This window comes from Mizuhopecten yessoensis, unplaced genomic scaffold (assembly GCF_002113885.1).
Source record: "Mizuhopecten yessoensis strain PY_sf001 unplaced genomic scaffold, ASM211388v2 scaffold11173, whole genome shotgun sequence".
In the NCBI taxonomy this organism is placed as follows: Eukaryota; Metazoa; Mollusca; class Bivalvia; order Pectinida; family Pectinidae; genus Mizuhopecten; species Mizuhopecten yessoensis.
In genome coordinates, this window is record NW_018408916.1 from 1,295,156 (window position 1) to 1,315,725 (window position 20,570).

Consider the following 20,570-nt stretch of genomic DNA (forward strand, 5'->3'; position numbering starts at 1 on the left):
GGGAAAAAAATAAAAATTGGCTAGCAAACAAAAAAACACAAAAACCGAAGGTAACCGTCGTTCATATTCGAATGGAGGAAATAGTTGTTACCAGGTTCACTTAGATTATTTTGTTTTAGTTGTGAACTGACATGGTAGGCTAACGATAAAGATAAGTAATTCAAGTTGATGATGTGACTGTCAATAAACAGTTGCAGTCCTGCGTGCCGGTTGCAGCGGGATGGTGTACGAGCTGCTATGATGCGATACTGCCAGTCTGCTATTTATATCTGTCCAATAAAAATAATTTGGGGAAAAAACTAAAAATTGACTAGCAGACAAAAAAAACCACAAAAACCGAAGGCATAACCTGTAAGTCACCCCAGAGTTCTGATGAGATCGGTAGATGGGCGGGCCGATCTGATCCTAAAGAAGGGTAGAACCAATTGGCTTTGTATGGTGGCCGGAAAGGACAAAATTACAAATATGGCCCTTAGTGGGTAAGTCTCGTCCCCTCGCCCTTAGCGAGATAACAATTGCTTACTCTCCGTCGTGTTTTCTCATTTGTGTCTTTATGTCGAGGGAGCGAAATCACGATATTTGTTATTTGGCCCTAACCGACCACCATATATTTGGTATAATATATCAAACTAGACAACAGAGGGTAATATTCAAACGTTTCAAAGATCGACCCTTTCGTAAACTAAACAGATTACGATAAGATAGATAAAGGAAAAGTAAATGTAAATGTGTTTATCGTAAATTATCATAATTGACATAGACCGCGTAAATATTGATATTGCTGGCCACATTGTTTCGCTTATCAAACAAGATATCTTATATAAATTGAGGGTATTGAATTGTGAGAATATATGCTGATGATTTGGTATGGAATTAGTGAAGGATGTGTTGCATTTTCCTGCTATCAAAGTGGAACTTCATTCTACGTAACCGAAACCTTGTCATGCAAGTGATACTTTCACAGAGCACATTTTTTTGCAGATTAGGAATGTCATGTGTCTCGGTGGGAATACATTCCTTTAACAGGAGCCCACCATCTTGAATGTTGCACTGTGGGAAAAAGTCCGCCTCCATAAAACAACAAACAAACAAGGTACGTCATGTTGTATTCGTTCAAAATCACCTTTCAATGTATATATACTAAAACATATTACATTTTCATTGTCCGGTAGATATAACACATATATGTATATATATATATATGCATTGTATATATATATATGCATTGTACATGTATTTCTAAAGAAGTTATTATGACATAACCGATTATTTATTTAAATTCATTTTACATACTGTTGATTTTAATGTTTATTGTGCACTAATTCCGAAAGTCAGAGAACATCTTATCGTATTGATAATGTATAAAATACGTTGTATAGAAAAATCTGTAGGACAGCTATTTTTATCCGCTTTGAACGTCGTCTATAATCATCCCCATAGTCACAATAATGAAACTCTCTAGCCGTTTGTCCCGTGACCAATTGTTAATACATGTACCGCGATAAACGACCATTCTGTTTTTTTCATGACGACTATTATGTAACAAAAAGATAACGGTTATATACATATACATGTGTCCTCTACTGATATAGTTGTTCAAAGGTGTACATATACAGTGATATACCGGTATTTGTAAACACAAAATATCGGTTAAATATTGATCAATTTATATGATCGGTTCCTTTTATTCTTTTCCTTAACAAAATTGATAAATATATATATCGATCATGTGGTTATCATTCATACAGGGTGGTATTTTTTTTAGAATTTATGTATGGTTTTGTTATAGACTCTAATGCATCATCTTTTTTAACGTATGCATACAAAGCTGTACTTAGCCATGTTCACAAAATACCACTTCAGTCAAGATTAAACTGCACTTTACAAAAGGTCGTTCGATAAACATACAAGATATGATGAATCCCGTCGTTTTAATTTGACTTGCATCAATACGTTATACAAGACTAAAATGACAACATTCGGACCTATAGCATCTGAACCATATAAAAAGCTGCGTTGATTACATAACATAATATCATTAGAAATATGAGAAATGATTGATATACTAAATATCGACGTTATGGCTTATTAAGTCTGTACTAATACCATTGATAAATGTAATCGGCTATTAGAGAGTAACTGGTAACATTCACGATGTCGTCCACCCGCAGTTCTCTGAATTTATAGCTGAATGCACACACACACACACACACACACACACACATATATATATATATATGTGTGTGATTGCACCTTTAAAATACAGCTGTTGCTAGGTGCAAAATAGTTGGAAATTCAAATATTTTTAACTACTGTTACAAAAAGGGGCATGTGCTTTAACACCATTGATTACGAATTTAAAATTCTACACATGGTTTGGTTTGGTTTTATTTTGTTTAACGTCCTATTAACATCTAACGTCATTTAAGGACGGCCTCCCCTGTGTGCAAGATGCATGTGTGTAGTGTATGTGTGTGTGTTTTGGGAGGCTGCGATATGTTCGTGTTTGTCTCCTTGTGATAGCGCGAAACTGATGCCGACTGTATAGTGCTACCTCACTGAAACATACTGCCAAAGACACCCAGCAGGACGCCCCACCCAGCCACATTATACTGACAACGGGCGAACCAGTCGTCCCACTCCTAATGTGCTGAGCGTTAAGCAGGAGTAGAAACAACCATTTTCAAAGACTTTGGTATGTCTCGGCCAGGGGACAGAACCCAAAGCCTTCCTCACAGGGGCGAACGCTCAACAAATGGCCAAAAGAGAGGCTTTGTCAAGGGAGACATTAGGAAAAAGAAAGTTATTTAGAAAGAAGAGAAACGATAAGGTCCCGAATTTAGTCGCCTCTTACGATCATGCAATTGGGGGGCAGCAATTGCAATTATTACGCCCTACCTGCATATGTATATCCTTAACCGTGTCACTACTCTAGAGAGATAACTGTGGCCATCAAGGTTACAGCAAACATCGGGGACTAAACAACCCACAGCAGATTATATCACCCTGTTACGTGAAAGGTGACTATATAAATGAAAAATGATAACCTCATTTAGTATTTGATTTTCACACACATTTACGTCATGTCGTATTATAAATGATACGTTAATTGCAGGAAAACAACGTTAAGGTGGTTTGATATGGTGATTTACTGAAAAAAGTTAAACCGTTGAACAAGCTAGCATGGACCTTATTGAATGTCGACAAGTTAACATTGAGGACTATGATGACGTCATGGATATCCGTGATGACGTATATGATGGCCTGGACTACCTACCAGCACTGTATCGGTCCATGATGACCAATCACGTCGGGTATGCCTTGACTGTGAATAAAACGATGGTAAGTCAAAACTGTCACCAAGTACTAATCGGAAACATCCTACAAAAGGTGTAATAGGTATCTTTATTCCATACTTCTGGGCGAAAAAAACAATTTAATTTTGTTTTAGAAAGAAGAATAGTGAATAATTGTAACAATTTTACTATTATAGTTTATTAGAAGCTTAAACAAGAATATTCCAACAAAGCTTACCGCAGATAATACAAGTATTGTGCATAATTTATTTCTAAACCAAAAGTTAAAAGTTAACATCCATCTTTTCTTCACGGTCGACCGAAGATGTTTTAATAATGTGGAAACTGGATCAAACAAACACTACATAACACAAATAAAAGGAAAGAAACAGGACTGCGAGATAATTATAATTACCAGATATGTATATTTAGACGTCTTTCTACATTTGTATTCTGCTATTGATTGTTTTGTACGAGCAGTTAAACTCATAATTGCAATTGCTGTATGTTGATGCACGGTTGTTTACGTTTCGCCTGTAGGTAGCGTTCCGATGTGATGCTTTCATTGATGACGGGGAGACCATGCTCACACGGGCACTACGTGTCCGGAAAGGTTACGAAGGTAGAGGGATGGTCAATCGCCTGGGAGACTTCATCTCTCAGGAAATTGCAGGAAATCTAAGGCTCAAACGCAAAGTGTTCACATTCGGCAATAAAACTCTACTAAAGAAAGTAGAGCAAGGAAAGGCCACTCTCGTACTACAGAAGGTAGCTTAAATGTTTCATTGTAATTTGTATTAAAACAAATTACAAGACCATACATTTTAAAAGTACTGTAGCAGGCCTGACCTTGGTCTGATGTGGTCATCAATTAGAGTTACTTCACAAACACAATAAAAACAGTTCACTTGTCTTTTTTACACATCATGTTGTCAGTCATAAATTTGTACAGAGGTGCTGCAACTCTCTCAAACATCATGCTCTCATACTGTCAGAGGTCAGTGTGGTGGGAGACAATAATGTACTGCATAAAACTTCAAATATGGAATAACTTGTGTGGTTTAACAAGAAAATAGGCTTAGCATTTGATACAATATCTGTAGCAGTTACTTTACACTATATCATTATGGTAACGGTAATACAGTATTAGCCTAGTACTACAGTATAGTACTACTAATCTATTTTAAAAGTAATCAAATATTTCAATAGAGAAACAGAATAGCTCAACTATCTACATACCTAAGAGTAAATTTATCTCCCTAGAATTAGAAGTTATCTCCCTTTGATAAAGCGTTGCTACATTATTGAAGGTTTAGGAATAATATTGTCGTGGCCAAAGCTACAAGATTGTCTGACATGAACGTCTTTTGCGCCTCCTTTTATACCTTTCTCACATGATCACATGGTCCATCTCAACCAATCGAATCGCTTCTCACATCAACTCTCAAAAAAAGTTCCTCACCCTCTCGCATTATAAATCTAGTATTTACAAAGTTACAATACCTAACATGTATCCTCTTTCTGTCCTTATTCTTATTATTATTATTAAAAGTGATTACAACAATAAGGACAAGCTTAAACACAAAACTAATAAAAAGGACAAACACTTTCGGTTTCGCAAGAATAGCAGACGACATGCGTAATGTTACACAAAAATGGCGCGATAAAGCTAGAAAGATAATTCTAATGATTAGTACTATCAATCTATAACATTTCATGTATAATTAAACTTGTAGATAATATTTAAATATCAGCAACATTCTTATGATTTTATCATCTAGCTTATAAATAGACACAGAAGCTCTTTTTCAAGGCCTAGCTTTACATTACATTCCAATCGGCAACTCACTTTCGGTTTATAAGCAGCTTCACACTCTCTAAATATAAACAACATTTCAACAAGTTCTCGTTGGCGGTTCGATATAAAAGGTATGTTAAAACGATTGTAGCATATCCCGCGTCTCGGTATCATTAAGTTTCTTCTAGTAATGTCCTAAAATATATATGGCAGCAGTACTCTTGTATTTACGTAGTTAATCCAGTTCTTCACATAAACTAAATGATCGACAGTTCGTCACTTAAGAAGTAGAAGTTTTAAATAACTAGTGACATGTTTGTATGTTTACTACAGTACAATGCACTGTATTTCCATTCGTAGATATGAGATAGGCATTCATTTCTTTTCAAAATTTCAAATAAGAGAAAGTTTTTCGTACGCTCTAATATTGTTTTAAGGTAATTAGGAAAGGCTACATTTGTGTTTCCCTACAAGTTTTGTTTTCGTTTTCAGGCGATCTTGTTCTATCAAGGGCTGGTGTCAAAGGTCGCCCCTTCTCTCCCTACCGTTACTAATACACAAATCAGGATCCTGAACAAGGCGGACATGCAAAAACTACTGTCATCAAAAACAGACACGGACAGATTGTTTCCTCAAGGAAGAATTATTGCTGACTGGGTACCGTATCGTCTGTTAGCCACTAATGTCGATTATTTCTTCAACGACTTTTGTCTCATTTTAGGCAGCGACTGTAAAAATGGGGAATCGGTCAGGCTCGAACTCATGACACTGGCAGTTAGTTACACAGTACCTAACGGAATTCGATACAATATAGAAATATATGGAAGTTTGACAGAACAATTGTTTTCATGTCACATGGCGGAACATCTCAGAAAATGCTCTACGTTTGAACATGAGAACATTAATTTTGTAATACACTATGAACAAGGCAGACATGATCTAGACATTATTACGAAAACCATGCAGCAGTTTGGAATGACAGCGTCTGATAAATTTCACTCGACTATAATGTATGCAGTTGAGGAACTCACGATTTAAGTATTAAATATAACATGAACGTTTCCAGCAAACTGGCTTTTTTGTCTTTGGACATTGAACTCTTTCTTAATATAAACTTGATGATGTTTTCTCGTATTACTTTCATTTGCTTTTTCAAACAATTTGACGTTGTTTATCAAAGATATATCTTTTTGAATTTTGAATGGCTGTACGAAAAATAGGTTTAAAATCTGTATATAGTAGTTTGATATTTGTTTGTTCCGAGATTTTAACGCATCTTTTGCTTCCCTGTCAACAAATTTATTTCTTTTAATTCCGACATGGCTCGGAATCAATAGTAAAGTTATTTTTAGATGTTTTTTAAGATACGATATATTTGAAAAGCAATGTTTTGTTCGAGCGTGCTTTTAGAATCCCGTAACTGTAAACTTTGTTAGACAGATAGAGAGTCTGAACAAATGATTGCCTTTTCAACACGGTATTCATCGATATGGTCGAGGGCCAAACTAATGGCACATGCTTCGGCAGAAAAGATGGAGGCGCCGTCTGGTAGGCGAACAGAAGTGCAAGAATTAGCGGAACAGCAGGCTGCGGCCACTTTCTCACCTTCTTTGGAACCATCGGTGTAAAGTTGTGTATGAGAAGGGTAACTCGAAATGCATTCCCGAAAGGAAACTTTTTGTTGAGTTCTTGCAGGAAAGTTGAAATTTGGATACTAAATGTTGGCAGAAGTTTTGGGTTTTGCGTAAATATGTTTTGGTATTTTGGGTTGAATACTTGGTCGAAAGCAGGATTTTTAGGGTTTGATTTTAATTGAGCTGCAAACTGTAAAAGTTTTTCCCTTCTCTCATAAAAGGATGGTTCATTCGCTTCCACGTACAGGCGTTTTACAGGTGTTGTTCGAAAACCTCCAAGGGCTAGACGTAGCCTTTGGTTATGGATTGGGTCTAGCAATCTGCAGGTAAGAATTGCGCGCCGTATACCATAGAACCATAATCCAGTTTTGTTCGAATAAGTTATCTGTATAGGCGCAAACACATTTCGCGGTCCGCTCCCCAATCAGTATGAGAAAGGACTCGTATAATGTTTAACGCATTGGAACACTTCTCCTTCAGATACTTTATATATGGTATGAAAGAGATTTCGAATAAAAAATGAGGCCGAGAAATTTAGTCTGTTCAACAACAGGAAATCTAGTGCCATCAAGTGTAAGATTTGCGTCATTGTGTGCTTTTCGTTTTTGACAGAAATGCATGCACACAGTTTTTGATTTAGAGAATCTGAAGCTGTTTTCGTCTGCCCAATTTTGTTGTTTGTTGAAACTCTGTTTAAGTTGTCGTTTTATCGTGTGCATGTTCTTAGATCTGTAACAGATCAAAAAATCATCCACGAATAACGACCCTTCTGTTGACTGACCAAGACATTTGACTATATCATTGATTTTAAGACCAAACAGGGTGACTGATAGGATTCCACCCTGTGGGACTCCAATTTCATGTTTAGACGTTTCCGAAAAAGTTGAACCAACAAAGTCTTTGAAGTGTTTATCTGATATGTAATTAGATTTAAAATTGAGGAGGTTTCCACGAACGCCAAGGTCGTGAAGATCTTTCATGATGCCATATTGCCATGTAGTAGCATAGGCCTTCTCAAGATCAAAGAACACGGCAACAAGGTGCTCCTTCCTTGGGAAAGCCTCTCGAATGAATGTCGGAGTCTGATGAGATGGTCATTTGTCCCTCTCCTGTTTATAAAACCACTTTGAAGAGGGGATATTATATCGTTAGCCTCAGGAAACAATACCAGTCTTGTGTTTATCATTCGTTCTAAAGTTTTACATACGCAACTAGTCAGAGAATTACGACGATAGTTGTTTGGGTCAGTAGCATCCTTTCCCAGTTTTGGGATAGGTATAATTGTGGAGTTCTCCCACGAATCTGGATTCCTTCCGGAAGCGTAAACGTGGTTGGATATGTAAAGAAGGCATCTTAGTGACGAGTCCGGTAGGTGTTTGAGAAATTGATATGGAATATCATCTGGACCTGAAGCAGAGTCCTTTGATTTTCCAAGCGAATCAACAAGTTGTGGTAGGGTAAATGGTTCATTGTTACTTTCTTTGTTTGATGATTTTAAATATATTTTATCTTTAAAGACTGGAATTTTTGGGAGTGGTTTAAAGGGGATGAGTTTTTAGCCATGTTTTTTTGCAAATGCATCGGCAATTTCAGACTTTGACGATTTTGTTTTTGTTTTTATTAATAAGGTGGGAGGATGCTGACAATTTTTCCCCCCACTTTTTTGAAGGATGTGTTTGATGATACCTTGGATACATATTCTCTCCAGCTGTTTCTTTTGTCAATTTTAATTAATCGCCGAGCCTTTGCCCGCCAAATTTATAAATCACTGTAGTTTGAAGCGGTTGGGCAATTCAAGTAGCGTCTTAGAGCAGCTGCCCGATTATTGCGTGTTTTAAAAAATTCTTCGTAGGTTTTGGGGAGGATTTTGGAATTGTCTTTTGGGCAATAGAATTGAGTGTTTCAGTGAAAGTTTTGATTGGGTCGTCGAGGTTAGTAAATTTTCCCGTGGTAAGCTTCTCGTTGCACATGTGTTGGAATTGGACCGAATCTGCTTTGTGAAATGACATTAAGCGCTGAAAACAGACTCACAACTAAATGGTTTGCCTCGGTTGGGACCTTTTTGACTTTTTTTTCCAAATTGACATAGCTTCGACCTGCTCGAGTTTATCGAAATCGCCAGGACTGCCAAATATATACTGTATACTGGGAATCTTTCGCCCTTCACCGACAGAGTCATTATTCGCCCAGTGTTGTATTCGCTCTACATCGCCAACATTGGATCATACTGGACCCCAATTGCATCACATACGGTATCTGCCTCAGTGTAGACGAAATAGTGACAAAACATGTGCCGTCGTATACGTCATTTCTTTTTAAATTTTCGCCGTCATGTTGAATTCGCCCTCAGATCGGAAGGCGAAAGGGACGAAAGGGGCGAAAGTTAAACTGCGGCGAACTTTCCGGTCTACAGTATGTGCACATGGAGCATCTGACGAAGAAAACGCGTTTTAAATTTACCCTCATTAGTTTGACACGAAGTAATAATATTCCGCGTAAAACTTTAAAGTTTACAACTATCAGTTACATGAAATCCTGAAAATCACTGTCACAAATTGGTTAGGAGAGGGCGCACAGCATTAAGACAACTTATAACATATAAACGACTAACATGTCGTAAGGATTATTTTCTCAATAATTGCCTGTGGTTAAAATCTCGAGGCCAACGCCGGACAAACCCTGAAAACAGTAATGATCTTTAAAGGTCACAGTAGTTTTTTCTTTCTTCTATATTTCATGCATTTGCACATTTTACATTGAATTATCAAAATAATTTCTTTTGAATAATTTGTAACATCTTGGAAATTGTGCATCGGAAATAATTGAGAATGTTATGAGAACAAATTCAGGTAATTATCTCATGATGCAAATGTTCGTTTGAATAGGAAAAACACCTGATGATTTTATAACAAATCTGTATTTGAAATATTTCTTATCCGAAACCAATATAATCTGGCCAATATGTTGTCACTCGGGATGTCGAATTAAACACGTTTCACTATTCTAGTTAGAGTTCTATGTTATAATATCTTACAAGCCGTTAACTCTGCTGAGGTCGTTCTTGGGAAACGCCATTCATAAATTATAATGTAAAATATAGATAAAAAATAACAAATGCCTGCTGATATTGTCTTTATTTTCATATTTAAATCGGAGGCGGAGCAGTAACATGACAGTTACTGTATGATTCCAAGTATATGTATTATCTTTGTCTCAACGTGGGGTTTCAATATTGTTAGGTGTGTAAAGTATTGTCATCTTGGTTTCGAGGGTTGAAAATATCCCGAAAAGCTGCCTGTACCGGTTCAGAGAGAAAAATAGACCTGCCCATCGCATCGTACACCGCCTTCAAAACGACTTGTGTTGGGGATCTGCAGAATCGTGTTTCCTGTGCTACGTTTTGTTGGGGTAACTGAACACATCCAATGTGTTATATACACTGGGTAGTCTCCTTCATCCTACGTCTGTTGGTCGACCATTATATATAATTTCATCACATCGTGAAAATCACGGAAATAACACTGTTAAGCGGAAATAGGCATAGTATACCCCCAAGGAGTAGTGTCCCTCTCTTATAATCAAATTAGATCGGTGAATTGTTGGATTCCACCTCGTTCCTATCCTCTTCTTCCTCGGGTACAGTTAACACTGGGATACACACCACTCCAACATCCTCCCAATGGGAGCAGTCCTCTTGCCTCCATCCGGGGTATTCACATTCCGTCAATCGTTGTTCATTTCCTGAACACGTGACCTGGTCCATCCAAATGGGACCCTTCCCTCTTCCGAAGGCTGCTTCCCTGGCAACACTGCCACCACTATATATAAAAACCAAACGAATATTTCCTTACAATCCAATATTGTTGTCAGTCAAGTCAAAAAACAACAAGACAATGCAAAAGTGTCAATAAAATCAAGATTTTAACACAAAATCGACAAACTATGGCAAAATATGAACAAAGGAAAGATTTAAACGAAAAATCTTTAAAAAGTTCAAAATTAAGACCAGGGCCGTATGAAACCGTTCTCATGCTCAGGCATAGATCTTGTGATCAAACCAACTTTCTTGTAACTCGCTGCCGAATGATTAAAAAGTCAAACCTTAATACTGAACAGTATTCTCTTCATTTTTCCCCAAATCATTGACAAAATAAGATGATCAATAGTAATTATCACAGAATAGAAATTCGGCTCGAGCACAAAATGCACGCTAGAGCATGAGAACGGTTTTATAAGTATACGGGCCCAGGCATTCCAGAAGGATAAGCGTCTTTTGCTTTAATGACGACACCCGCCGTTTCAATCTAGGTCAAATCTACGGGATACCACTTCCTCACACCGAGAGCTCTGGTAGTGACAACAAAATCACTACAAACCAAATCACGAGGCTCAATAACCTGCATAATCACTTCGATACTTATATACATATGGTACATATTTTCATAAATACATATCTCGAATTTACTGCTTTAATGTATGATTATTTGGTTATCCGTGTCGGTTTGTTATTTCCATGTTTAAACTTGTGCACTTTACTCTTCGAATGCCCATAATTTAACCCTGTCACACACTTCATCAGTGTAAATGAAACAGGTGGTGGTATCACTTTATCATAAAGCCAAACGATGCAGGTCAATATCGATTTACCTGTATCCTAGTTGTCGACATACGACCTGGGCGTCGTTCTCGTCAAAGTCGTCGTCACAGATGGTTCCCCATTTTCCGTTGTGGACAATTTCGACCCTACCCTCTTGTTCATTTTGACCACTGACCAGTCGAACGGTTCCTGTTAATGAAAGATCATCTAATCGCACACGCCAGTCTAGCTACTGACATCATGGACATGGACCGGCGGTCAGTTACAATATACACAGTATTTTCAAAATTCCAGGGTTTACGCACACTTACGTTCTCTAAGAGCGCAAGCCCTGGAATTTCGCGTATGCCTACGGTAGTCACGACTGAAAGGTATCGTGTATTTTTGTCCGAGCTCGAATCCAAAGTATATATGCGCTACCCAAACTCATCCATGCATTGCACCAATCCCAATGTGTATAACGAGACCAACACGAGTGTGTATGAAATGTTATTGTATCAGAACCGACATACAAAAATATCCCCTTAATTTTACGAACGGGATAAAACGAGACATTCACGATTAACATATACAATATGTACAAAGGTACCGAACAAAATAGTATGAACTACTTTAATGCTGTCCTTTTTAGGTCATCTGACGTAAAATTGGCGAAAAGTATGGTGTCGGTCGCTAAGAAACGGACAACACGTCTCTAAACGTGGCAGACAATGGGATCCCACAGTCGGAAATGATATATCGATGTCGACCATCAAACCTTAAATATTCTCAGGTTAAACTTATTTTAGGTTATGTACGTCTTATTCGCTTTTGACGTAATCGGGAACCATCGGCACTTACCGTAAACGAGAAAATGGTCGTTTACGGAAGTACCGACGGTTTTTGATTAATGAGTATGATCATTTTCAGCAAAAAAAAAATTGCTACATAATTTATTGGTCGACAAGTCTATCTTAAGAATCGAGATGTCCTCGACAGAAAAATTACAATTATACATCCTCACTACACCTGCCTTCTTCGAGAGGATCACAGGCAATCATCAGGTCCTCAAAATGCGAGCAGTCCTCGAGTTTCCATCCCGGAAAGTTACAGTCCATCAGGCTGTCCTCGTCACCCCGACACGCCACGTCATCCATCCATATAGGACCTGTCCCGCTACCATCGGAGGCTTCATAGACAGTCCCTCCGCTGAAGTCGAGACATACCATATGAAAATCGAGGAAGATTACATTGTTTTATGGGTGTCAAGAATGTTAAAGTGAACTAAACCAGGACATGAGTGTATGATGCTTGGCTCTCATTGGTAATGCAAATAAAATGAGGCTGATGTTAGATTTACGCATTCACATCGATTTTGTCTCGTTCAATCAACATTGTATCACACATCGAACGCTGTCTGAATTCAACTTATCTTACATTAGTGTGACAGTCTTTATCAACCCTACTTTTTATCTCGTTATGTTGCCAGTAAAACAAGCAAAGATGGCCGTAACCGTTCACATACTTACCTGTAACCTAGTTGACTGCACACGACACGAGAATTCACCTGAGTCCATCCATCATCACATACAGAGCCCCAACGCTCGTCATGGACGATTTCCAGACGGCCTTGGAGGGGAGTAGCACCGCCGGTTAACCGCAGCTTTCCTAGAAATATGGAGGCGTAAAAATAGTAAACTTTACCATGTATATGAATTAAATGTTCATCGTACGAGAGTTATAACCAGATGATCTCGATCTTAAAGGCAGGCTTTAACAAAGCTGCGACTATGTTTACTTTGTATTCTCTAAAACCTCTGCTGTAACAGTAATCAGGTGTCAATCACAATAGTCTCATTCACCAACTTTAGTCTCCAAGTTTCTCTTTGCCGACTTTGATATCTTCCCAGTCAATGTTATGTTCAATGATTTATTTGTACCTATCCTCAGTGTTGGTCCATGCCACTTCTATATTCTCCTCTCCTTTCCTAGTCACATTTGCCAGTATTTCTCAAGATTCTATTGAGGCTCAAGTACACAAAATACGTTTTGGTCAACATCCATGTTTCGCATACAAACTAGAACACTGACATGTCAGTAAGGGCCCCGTCTTCTGGCAATATATCCCCCATAATCATCAAGAAGCAATCTGCCCATTAAGCTGAGCTTGACGTTTGACATTTGGACTTCAAAAAGAATCGCAAGGAAGCAAAATATACATTTTACATGTACTATGATGCGAGTCTTGTTTCCTTCCACCTCCATATTTGCTGGGCTAACAGAAATGTAAATAGCTTTGATTTGTATTATTTCACGTTGAATACCTCCTCCATCAACAGCCAGGGTCACAGTCAGAGATCCACTTTTTTATGACCTTTGGACCCAAATGACCTTGACCTTTAACCCAGTGACCCTGATCTTTGGTCTGTTGACTTATTCTTTAATTCCGACCAACTTTGCTTCATAATATCAGTGAAAAATACAAAACTTGAGATTGACTTTAACCCTTTGGACCCCGTAACCTGGACCTTCAGTCAATTGACTCCGTGTTAAGTTCTGAACAACTTTGCTTCATAATAACATAATAAAAATGTTCATCAGTAAAAAAATACGATATTTGACTTTGACATTGACCCATTGACCATGACCTTAAGTCAGTTGACTCCTTGTTAAATTCCGACCAACTTTGCTTCATAATGTCATAACAAAATGTTCATCAGTGAAAATATACAAAAGTTGACCTTGACCTTTGACCCAGTGACCTTGACCTCTTTTTGTCAATTGACTCCTTGTTCAATTCTGACCAACATTGCTTCAAAGTGTCATAACGAAATGTTCACCAGTGAAAAGATACAAAATCTAACTTTGACCTTTGACCCAATGACCTTGACCTTTAGGCAGTTGTTTCCTTGTTTCATTCTGACCAATATTGCTTCATAGTGTCATAACAAAATGTTCATCAATAAAGAGATACAAAATATGACCTTGACCTTTGATCAAGTGATCTTGACCTTTGGTCAGTTGACTTTGTTTAATTCCGACCAACTTTGCTTCATAATGTCATAACAAAATGTTCATCAGTGAAAAGATACAAAATTTGACCTTGACCTTTGACCCAGTGACCTTGACCTCTTTTTGTTCAATGCTGACCAACATTGCTTCAAAGTGTCATAACGATATGTTCACCAGTGAAAAGATACAAAATCTAACTTTGACCTTTGACCCAATGACCTTGACCTTCGGACAGTTGTTTCCTTGTTTCATTCTGACCAATATTGCTTCATAGTGTCATAACAAAATGTTCATCAATAAAGAGATACAAAATATGACCTTGACCTTTGATCAAGTGATCTTGACCTTTGGTCAGTTGACTCTTTGTTTAATTCCGACCAACATTGCTTCATAATGTCATAAAAATGCTCATTAGTGAAAAGCTTCAAAATTTGACCTTGACCTTTGACCTAGTAACTTTGACCTCTTACACGATGACTTTGATCTTTAATCAGTAGACTTCTTGATTAATACTTATGGACTTTGCTTTATCATGTCATAACAAAATGTTCATCAGCAAAATGTGACCTTGACCTTTGAACCTAATGACATTGACATTTGACATTGACTTTTTACCTCAGTGTGTCTCTTTGTTTAATTCCGACCAATTTTGCTTCATAATACATTAAAATGCTCATTAGTGAAAAGCTACAAAATTTGACCTTGACTTTGACCTCTGACCCGAATACCTTTACCTTTTGTCAGTTGACTTCTTGTTTGATTCTGGTCAACTTTGCTTCATCAAGTCATAACAAAATGTTCATTAGTGAAAAGATGCAAAATTTGACCTGGACGTTTGAACTTAATCACCTTGATCATTGACTTTTTACCAAAGTGTTTATTTTTTTAACTGAACATCTTGGCCAAGTTTCATGTAAATCGGTCAATAAATACCAAAGCTACAGACTGAGAGTGATTAAATTAGGGCACCCGTATCTCCGATACGGGGCCCTTATAATAGCACAGCAATAGCAGTTGATTTGAAAAAAAACACACAATTTGTATTGAATTACGCTGTCTGCTCTTCCAGATCTTATTTTAGATGTATTTTGCCTTTCCTAATTCTTTCTTTGATATTATTGTTTTGGGTACTTTCGCTCCAAGGTGGGTAAATTTGACCACATTTTTGACGATTCTCCGATCTGTCCTGATATTTCATTGCTGTCTCAGCTGAGTTTATATTGTATTGCCTTTGCTGATTATGAGTCTTCTGTTTTAGACTTTCCTATGTCTATCGGGTACGTCTTCTCGTACTGGGAAACAGATTCAATATCATCTGCGATATCTAAATCTTAAAATCTAGATATTCTCATATTGTCTTTATTAACCATCTAATCCGTTTCACTTCATTATTCAGTAAACGATCATAAAAACCGACAAACTCTGACATGTTGCAGCCTAGTTAAACTCAATAATTTCCAGTCCACCTGCCATTTTACATGTTGTTTCCGTACCATATTCATTAGCCTAGATGAAATATCGATGCGTTGCCATGCCAAAAGCTTTTCAAAGATAACGAAACACACATACTAAATACTCACAAGAATGTCAAAGCTCAAAGACCAAAAACATATATATATTTTTTTACAAAAATATAATATCATGTATCACCAAAATTCCAGGAGTTACGCTCACTAAAGAGAACGTAATACAGCATGACCCCTGGGATTTCGAGGACGAGGGAAGAGTTTGCCGAACCCTTAAACGACTTAGCAAACTGAAAACTCAAACATCATGCATTCGAACCTTCTTCCACTCGGTCGCACTTGATGCCCACGTCCTCAAAATGAGAGCAGTCCTCAATTTCCCATCCAGGGAAGTTACAGTCCACGAGCCTGGTCTCTCCGCCCTCACACGACACGTTGTCCATCCATGTCGGACCCTCTCCTGGACCATACATACCAGAGGCAAACTCGGTCACCTTACCTCCGCTTTATACCAACAGAAAAATACACGTATAATGTGTGAGGTTTTGTGCAATAAGAACATTCCAGATAAATTCACGATTTGTTATGCATGACATTATTTAATGCGCATCTCAACAGGGTTCGAACAAATCTCCAGTTTCATAATATAAGATGTATATCCGTGTTGCTAAACGGTATTCAGTAATGTATCTCACGCCTTGGTTGTGTCGTGTCGCAGACACAATAGCTAGGAAAAGACTTCACAATACTAAAATAATACTATATACAGATTCTTCAAAAAATAACAAAAAATACATCCAACATCTTCAATGTTTTTTGTGCTTCTATCGAAACTATTGATACTTAAACTAAAATGAATAAACACAGCGATTCTTCAAAACTATTATATGATGACAAGAAACGCATAAATATTTGTAAACCTGCATTACGCTGTCGCTGCGATAGGTTTTATCTGAATTTGCCCAGAACCTCTAGTACTCGCGTGTGGAGCAGGGAAGAGGTACATCGATGCATGTGTACCCCTGCCAACACATGATATACCTTTATCAAACTTTGGTACACTGTAAACGCGTTCGCGCTTTACATATTGCGCTAATTTATGTAATTAATGATTGTGTTAAATGGATTTTTTGTATTTAGATTTTTTTTATTCATGAATGCGCTCATATTTTAAAATTTGATAATATCCAAATAATATGTTACAAACTTAACGTATGTCCCAGTATACACACGACTTAACGCATGTCCCTATCTACGTATGTCCCTGTATACACATTATTCAACGTATGTCCCAGTATACACACGACTTAACGCATGTCCCTGTCTAAGTATGTCCCTGTATACACATGACCTAACGTATGTCCCTGTATACATATGACTTAACGTATCCCTGTATACACATGACTTAATGAATGACCCTGTATACACATGACTTCTCGTATGTCACTATCTACACATAACTTAACGTATGTACATATAACTTAACGTATGTCCCTGTATGCACATGACTTAACGTATGTCCCTTAATACAGTTACTTCACGTATGTCCCTGTATACACATGACTTAACATATGTCCCTGTATACACATGACTTAACGTATGTCCCTGCATACACATGACTTAACGTATGTCCCCATCTACAATGAATTAACGTATGTCCCTGTATGCACATGACTTAACGTATGTCCCCATCTACAATTAATTAACGTATGTCCCTGTATGCACATGACTTAACGTATGTCCCTGTATACACATGACTTAACGTATATCCCTGTATACACATGACTTAAGTATGTCCCTGCATACACATGAACTAACGTATGTCCCTGCATACACATGACTTAACGTATGTCCCCATCTACAATGAATTAACGTATGTCCCTGTATGCACATGACTTAACTATGTTCCTGTATACACATGACTTAACGTATGTCCCTTTATACACATGACTTAACGTATGTCCCTGTATACACATGACTTAACGTATGTCCCTATATACACATGATTCAACGTATGTCCATGTATACACATGATTCAACGTATGTCACTGTATACACATGACTCGGCGTATGTACACATGACTTACCTATATTAAGTATACCATATCCTGTACCTAGTTGATGATGGATCTTTTCTACACATCCCGTCTTTCTACACATGTTCTACATATACCTGTCGTTCTACATACCTGTGTCCCAGCTGTCTACAAACAACTCGTGCACTGAATCGATCAAAGTTGTCGTCACACACTGTCCCCCAGCGTCCATCATGGAATACCTCTAGTCTACCCTGATACTCTGTTCGGCCGCCCACGAGACGTATTTTTCCTGTGCATCAGTCGGACAAAGCAGAAATGAACTAGTAAAGACAACAGCAATTAATGCGAGAGAAGAAGCTAAGGGGCGCTAGGGGTCCTGAAAATGCAACCTCGTTTAAGTGATCTTTTCTTTACACTACCTATATACATCAAGCTATTGACAAAATATCGTGACTCTTCACCTTTGATCGTTGTGACCTTGAATATTGGTCATGGTCAATGTTTTTCTCGAATTTCGCGGAGATGCAAGCCTGTCAGCTATTTGACAATATATCACACGATTCGTCATTTTTAATTCTTAAAATGGAATCGCCGGAGTGTTTAAAGATATTTCACTCTGTGACCTTGAAAACAGAGCAAGGCCATTTTTTTCACAAACACCGTAACACTCCGTGGTCGCAAGGTACTCTCAAACCCTAATGACATTAGGTTATCTGTTCTGCAGCAGAAGTCGTTTGAGCGTTTTGTCCCTTAATCCCTGCGACTTTCATACGTTGTATCACTCTTTACCAGCTAGTAACTACTGTTCAGGTGTCATGACCCGAGTGGGCATTTCGTTTACTAACAATTTGTCGTTTACGACGGTCTGAACAAATTTGACAATTGATTAAGAGTAAAGTTCATTTTTATTACAGACTTTGTAGCAGTATTTGCCTACAAGCTAATTGCATAATATCACAACATTTTTTAGTTCTTAAAATGAAGTTGCTTGAGCATTTAAATAAATTAAGTCCAATATCTGCCCAATTGGAAAAGAGAAAGACAAAAGATCCGCCAGGGGATTTGTGTTGGAGAAGGGCAGGAAACTCGGGCACATATCTGTACATAAATACATGTACTTTATATCGAATATTGGACTACCCAAATACCAAGTTTGAATTGTATGAGAGAGATGCAACGGTGACCTTGACCTCGGGTGGACCGTGCCTTAAATCAATATAGTCTCGTTCGCAATCACTTGGGGAAACCCACACCACAAAGATTTAATTTTGTATGGGACATCCTGCCGACTTTTTTCAGAGGGATAAAAGGTGACAGTGCATAGATTGTTCATACAAATGTCTCCTTGACTTTGTAGTCAAGTAAAAAGGTTACAAAGAGAGCAAAGGAGACAAAATCACATACCTTCTTTATTTCTTCCTCTTTTCGAGATCAACTCACGGAGGTCCGGGTGGCAACCTACGAACCAAACACAGAGCGAGAGACACAACCCGTCAAGTATAAATCTGTAGCCCTCCATTGCTAAATGTTAGGACGCCGGAGCAACAATCGTCCGCAATATATATAGGAGAGGGTGACCTGATCCGATTGGCTGTGGAGTGGGGGACAATTGTGTGTTATTATTTTCATTGTTGTGTAATGTCGTTTCAGATATAATCATCGCAGTATCCGCTATATATGTAATGACATAGTAACTGACCTTACTTAAAAACCTAGTCCATCTATTCAGCTAGTAGCTCGTCTGCTGCAATTTACATTGTTTGAGATATAATCATATATTATGCGCGACATGAATCTGCATTACCGCATCATTAGTACACATGTATCTACGATCTCCGTTATTTGTTCTTTTTTAAATCAAATACTGTTTACGAGATACGTTAAATTCAACAGATTTTTTTCCGTATATTTTTCCTTTCAAAAAATTGAGATAAAAAAGTATTCTTGTGTATTTTAGTATTTGATTCCCTATATGTTGATGGGTTAAAAGAAGAAAACCAAACGTCATACTCATCAAAGTCTAGCGAAATTCTCGCGGTCTATAGCACGCTTGAATTGGAATTCACTAGTGACGGTAGCAGAGGAAATTAAAGCGTTTCTTTAAAAAAAAAAAATATGGATATTTCCATCCAATAGCCAAATGATGTCCGAAAATCACGGTAGAACCCCTCTCTATAGTAACACTGATGTTGACGTCTACCCTCATTGGGACCGTGCTCTTTGATCACAGACTAGTCATGAATATTTGTCAGCACAATGTGATAATTTCTTGTTTTAAATTTGAGACAAATTATAGACAACAATAAAGACATAATTTAGTTTAACCGTCGATGTTTTTTAAATATGGAAATATCTTATTATTTTTACCGATTTCTATTGTACGACCGTCAAAAAGAATTACATGCTTAACACACTTACTTGGTTCAGTTTTCTCTTTGTAGTTGTACATGTGATTGCGTGTTTTTTTTAGATTTCTTGCTCCTTTTTATAACAATCAATAATTCGTCGTTTGGGGAAAAGGTTCACGATCTCATCAGTAACGCGACGATTGGGGTATCTTTTGCTAGAAGTCGTAATTAATAAATACAGAAATATATACACGTTTAATTTAAATATAAGTTTAAGGATATTTTTTAATTGCAGTTAAGTTATGCAAGAATTTGTCCATGTGACAGGTATTTTCTTTGCAATCTCAACAATTGAGAAATAGGATATAACGGGATAGCTTTGTGTACCAAGGTATACCAAC

The 20,570-nt window shown here is 37.6% G+C and overlaps 2 protein-coding genes across 2 annotated transcripts; one reads left to right on the forward strand and one right to left on the reverse strand.

Annotated features, from left to right (window-relative positions):
* Positions 1-620: 620 nt before the first annotated feature.
* Positions 621-6,177, forward strand: LOC110467468 (histidine N-acetyltransferase-like). Its single transcript, XM_021524656.1, has 5 exons — positions 621-643; positions 982-1,094; positions 3,117-3,342; positions 3,837-4,064; positions 5,587-6,177. Exons 3-5 carry the CDS (start codon positions 3,184-3,186, stop codon positions 6,130-6,132), a joined length of 933 nt encoding a protein of 310 aa, XP_021380331.1. The 5' UTR covers positions 621-643; positions 982-1,094; positions 3,117-3,183; the 3' UTR covers positions 6,133-6,177.
* Positions 6,178-9,849: 3,672 nt separating this feature from the next.
* Positions 9,850-19,385, reverse strand: LOC110467434 (neurotrypsin-like). The gene is made up of 7 exons (XM_021524598.1): positions 19,226-19,385; positions 17,972-18,110; positions 16,102-16,286; positions 12,834-12,972; positions 12,338-12,513; positions 11,376-11,514; positions 9,850-10,546 (listed from the first exon to the last, which is right to left on the reverse strand). Exons 1-7 carry the CDS (start codon positions 19,338-19,340, stop codon positions 10,312-10,314), a joined length of 1,128 nt encoding a protein of 375 aa, XP_021380273.1. The 5' UTR covers positions 19,341-19,385; the 3' UTR covers positions 9,850-10,311.
* Positions 19,386-20,570: the final 1,185 nt, after the last annotated feature.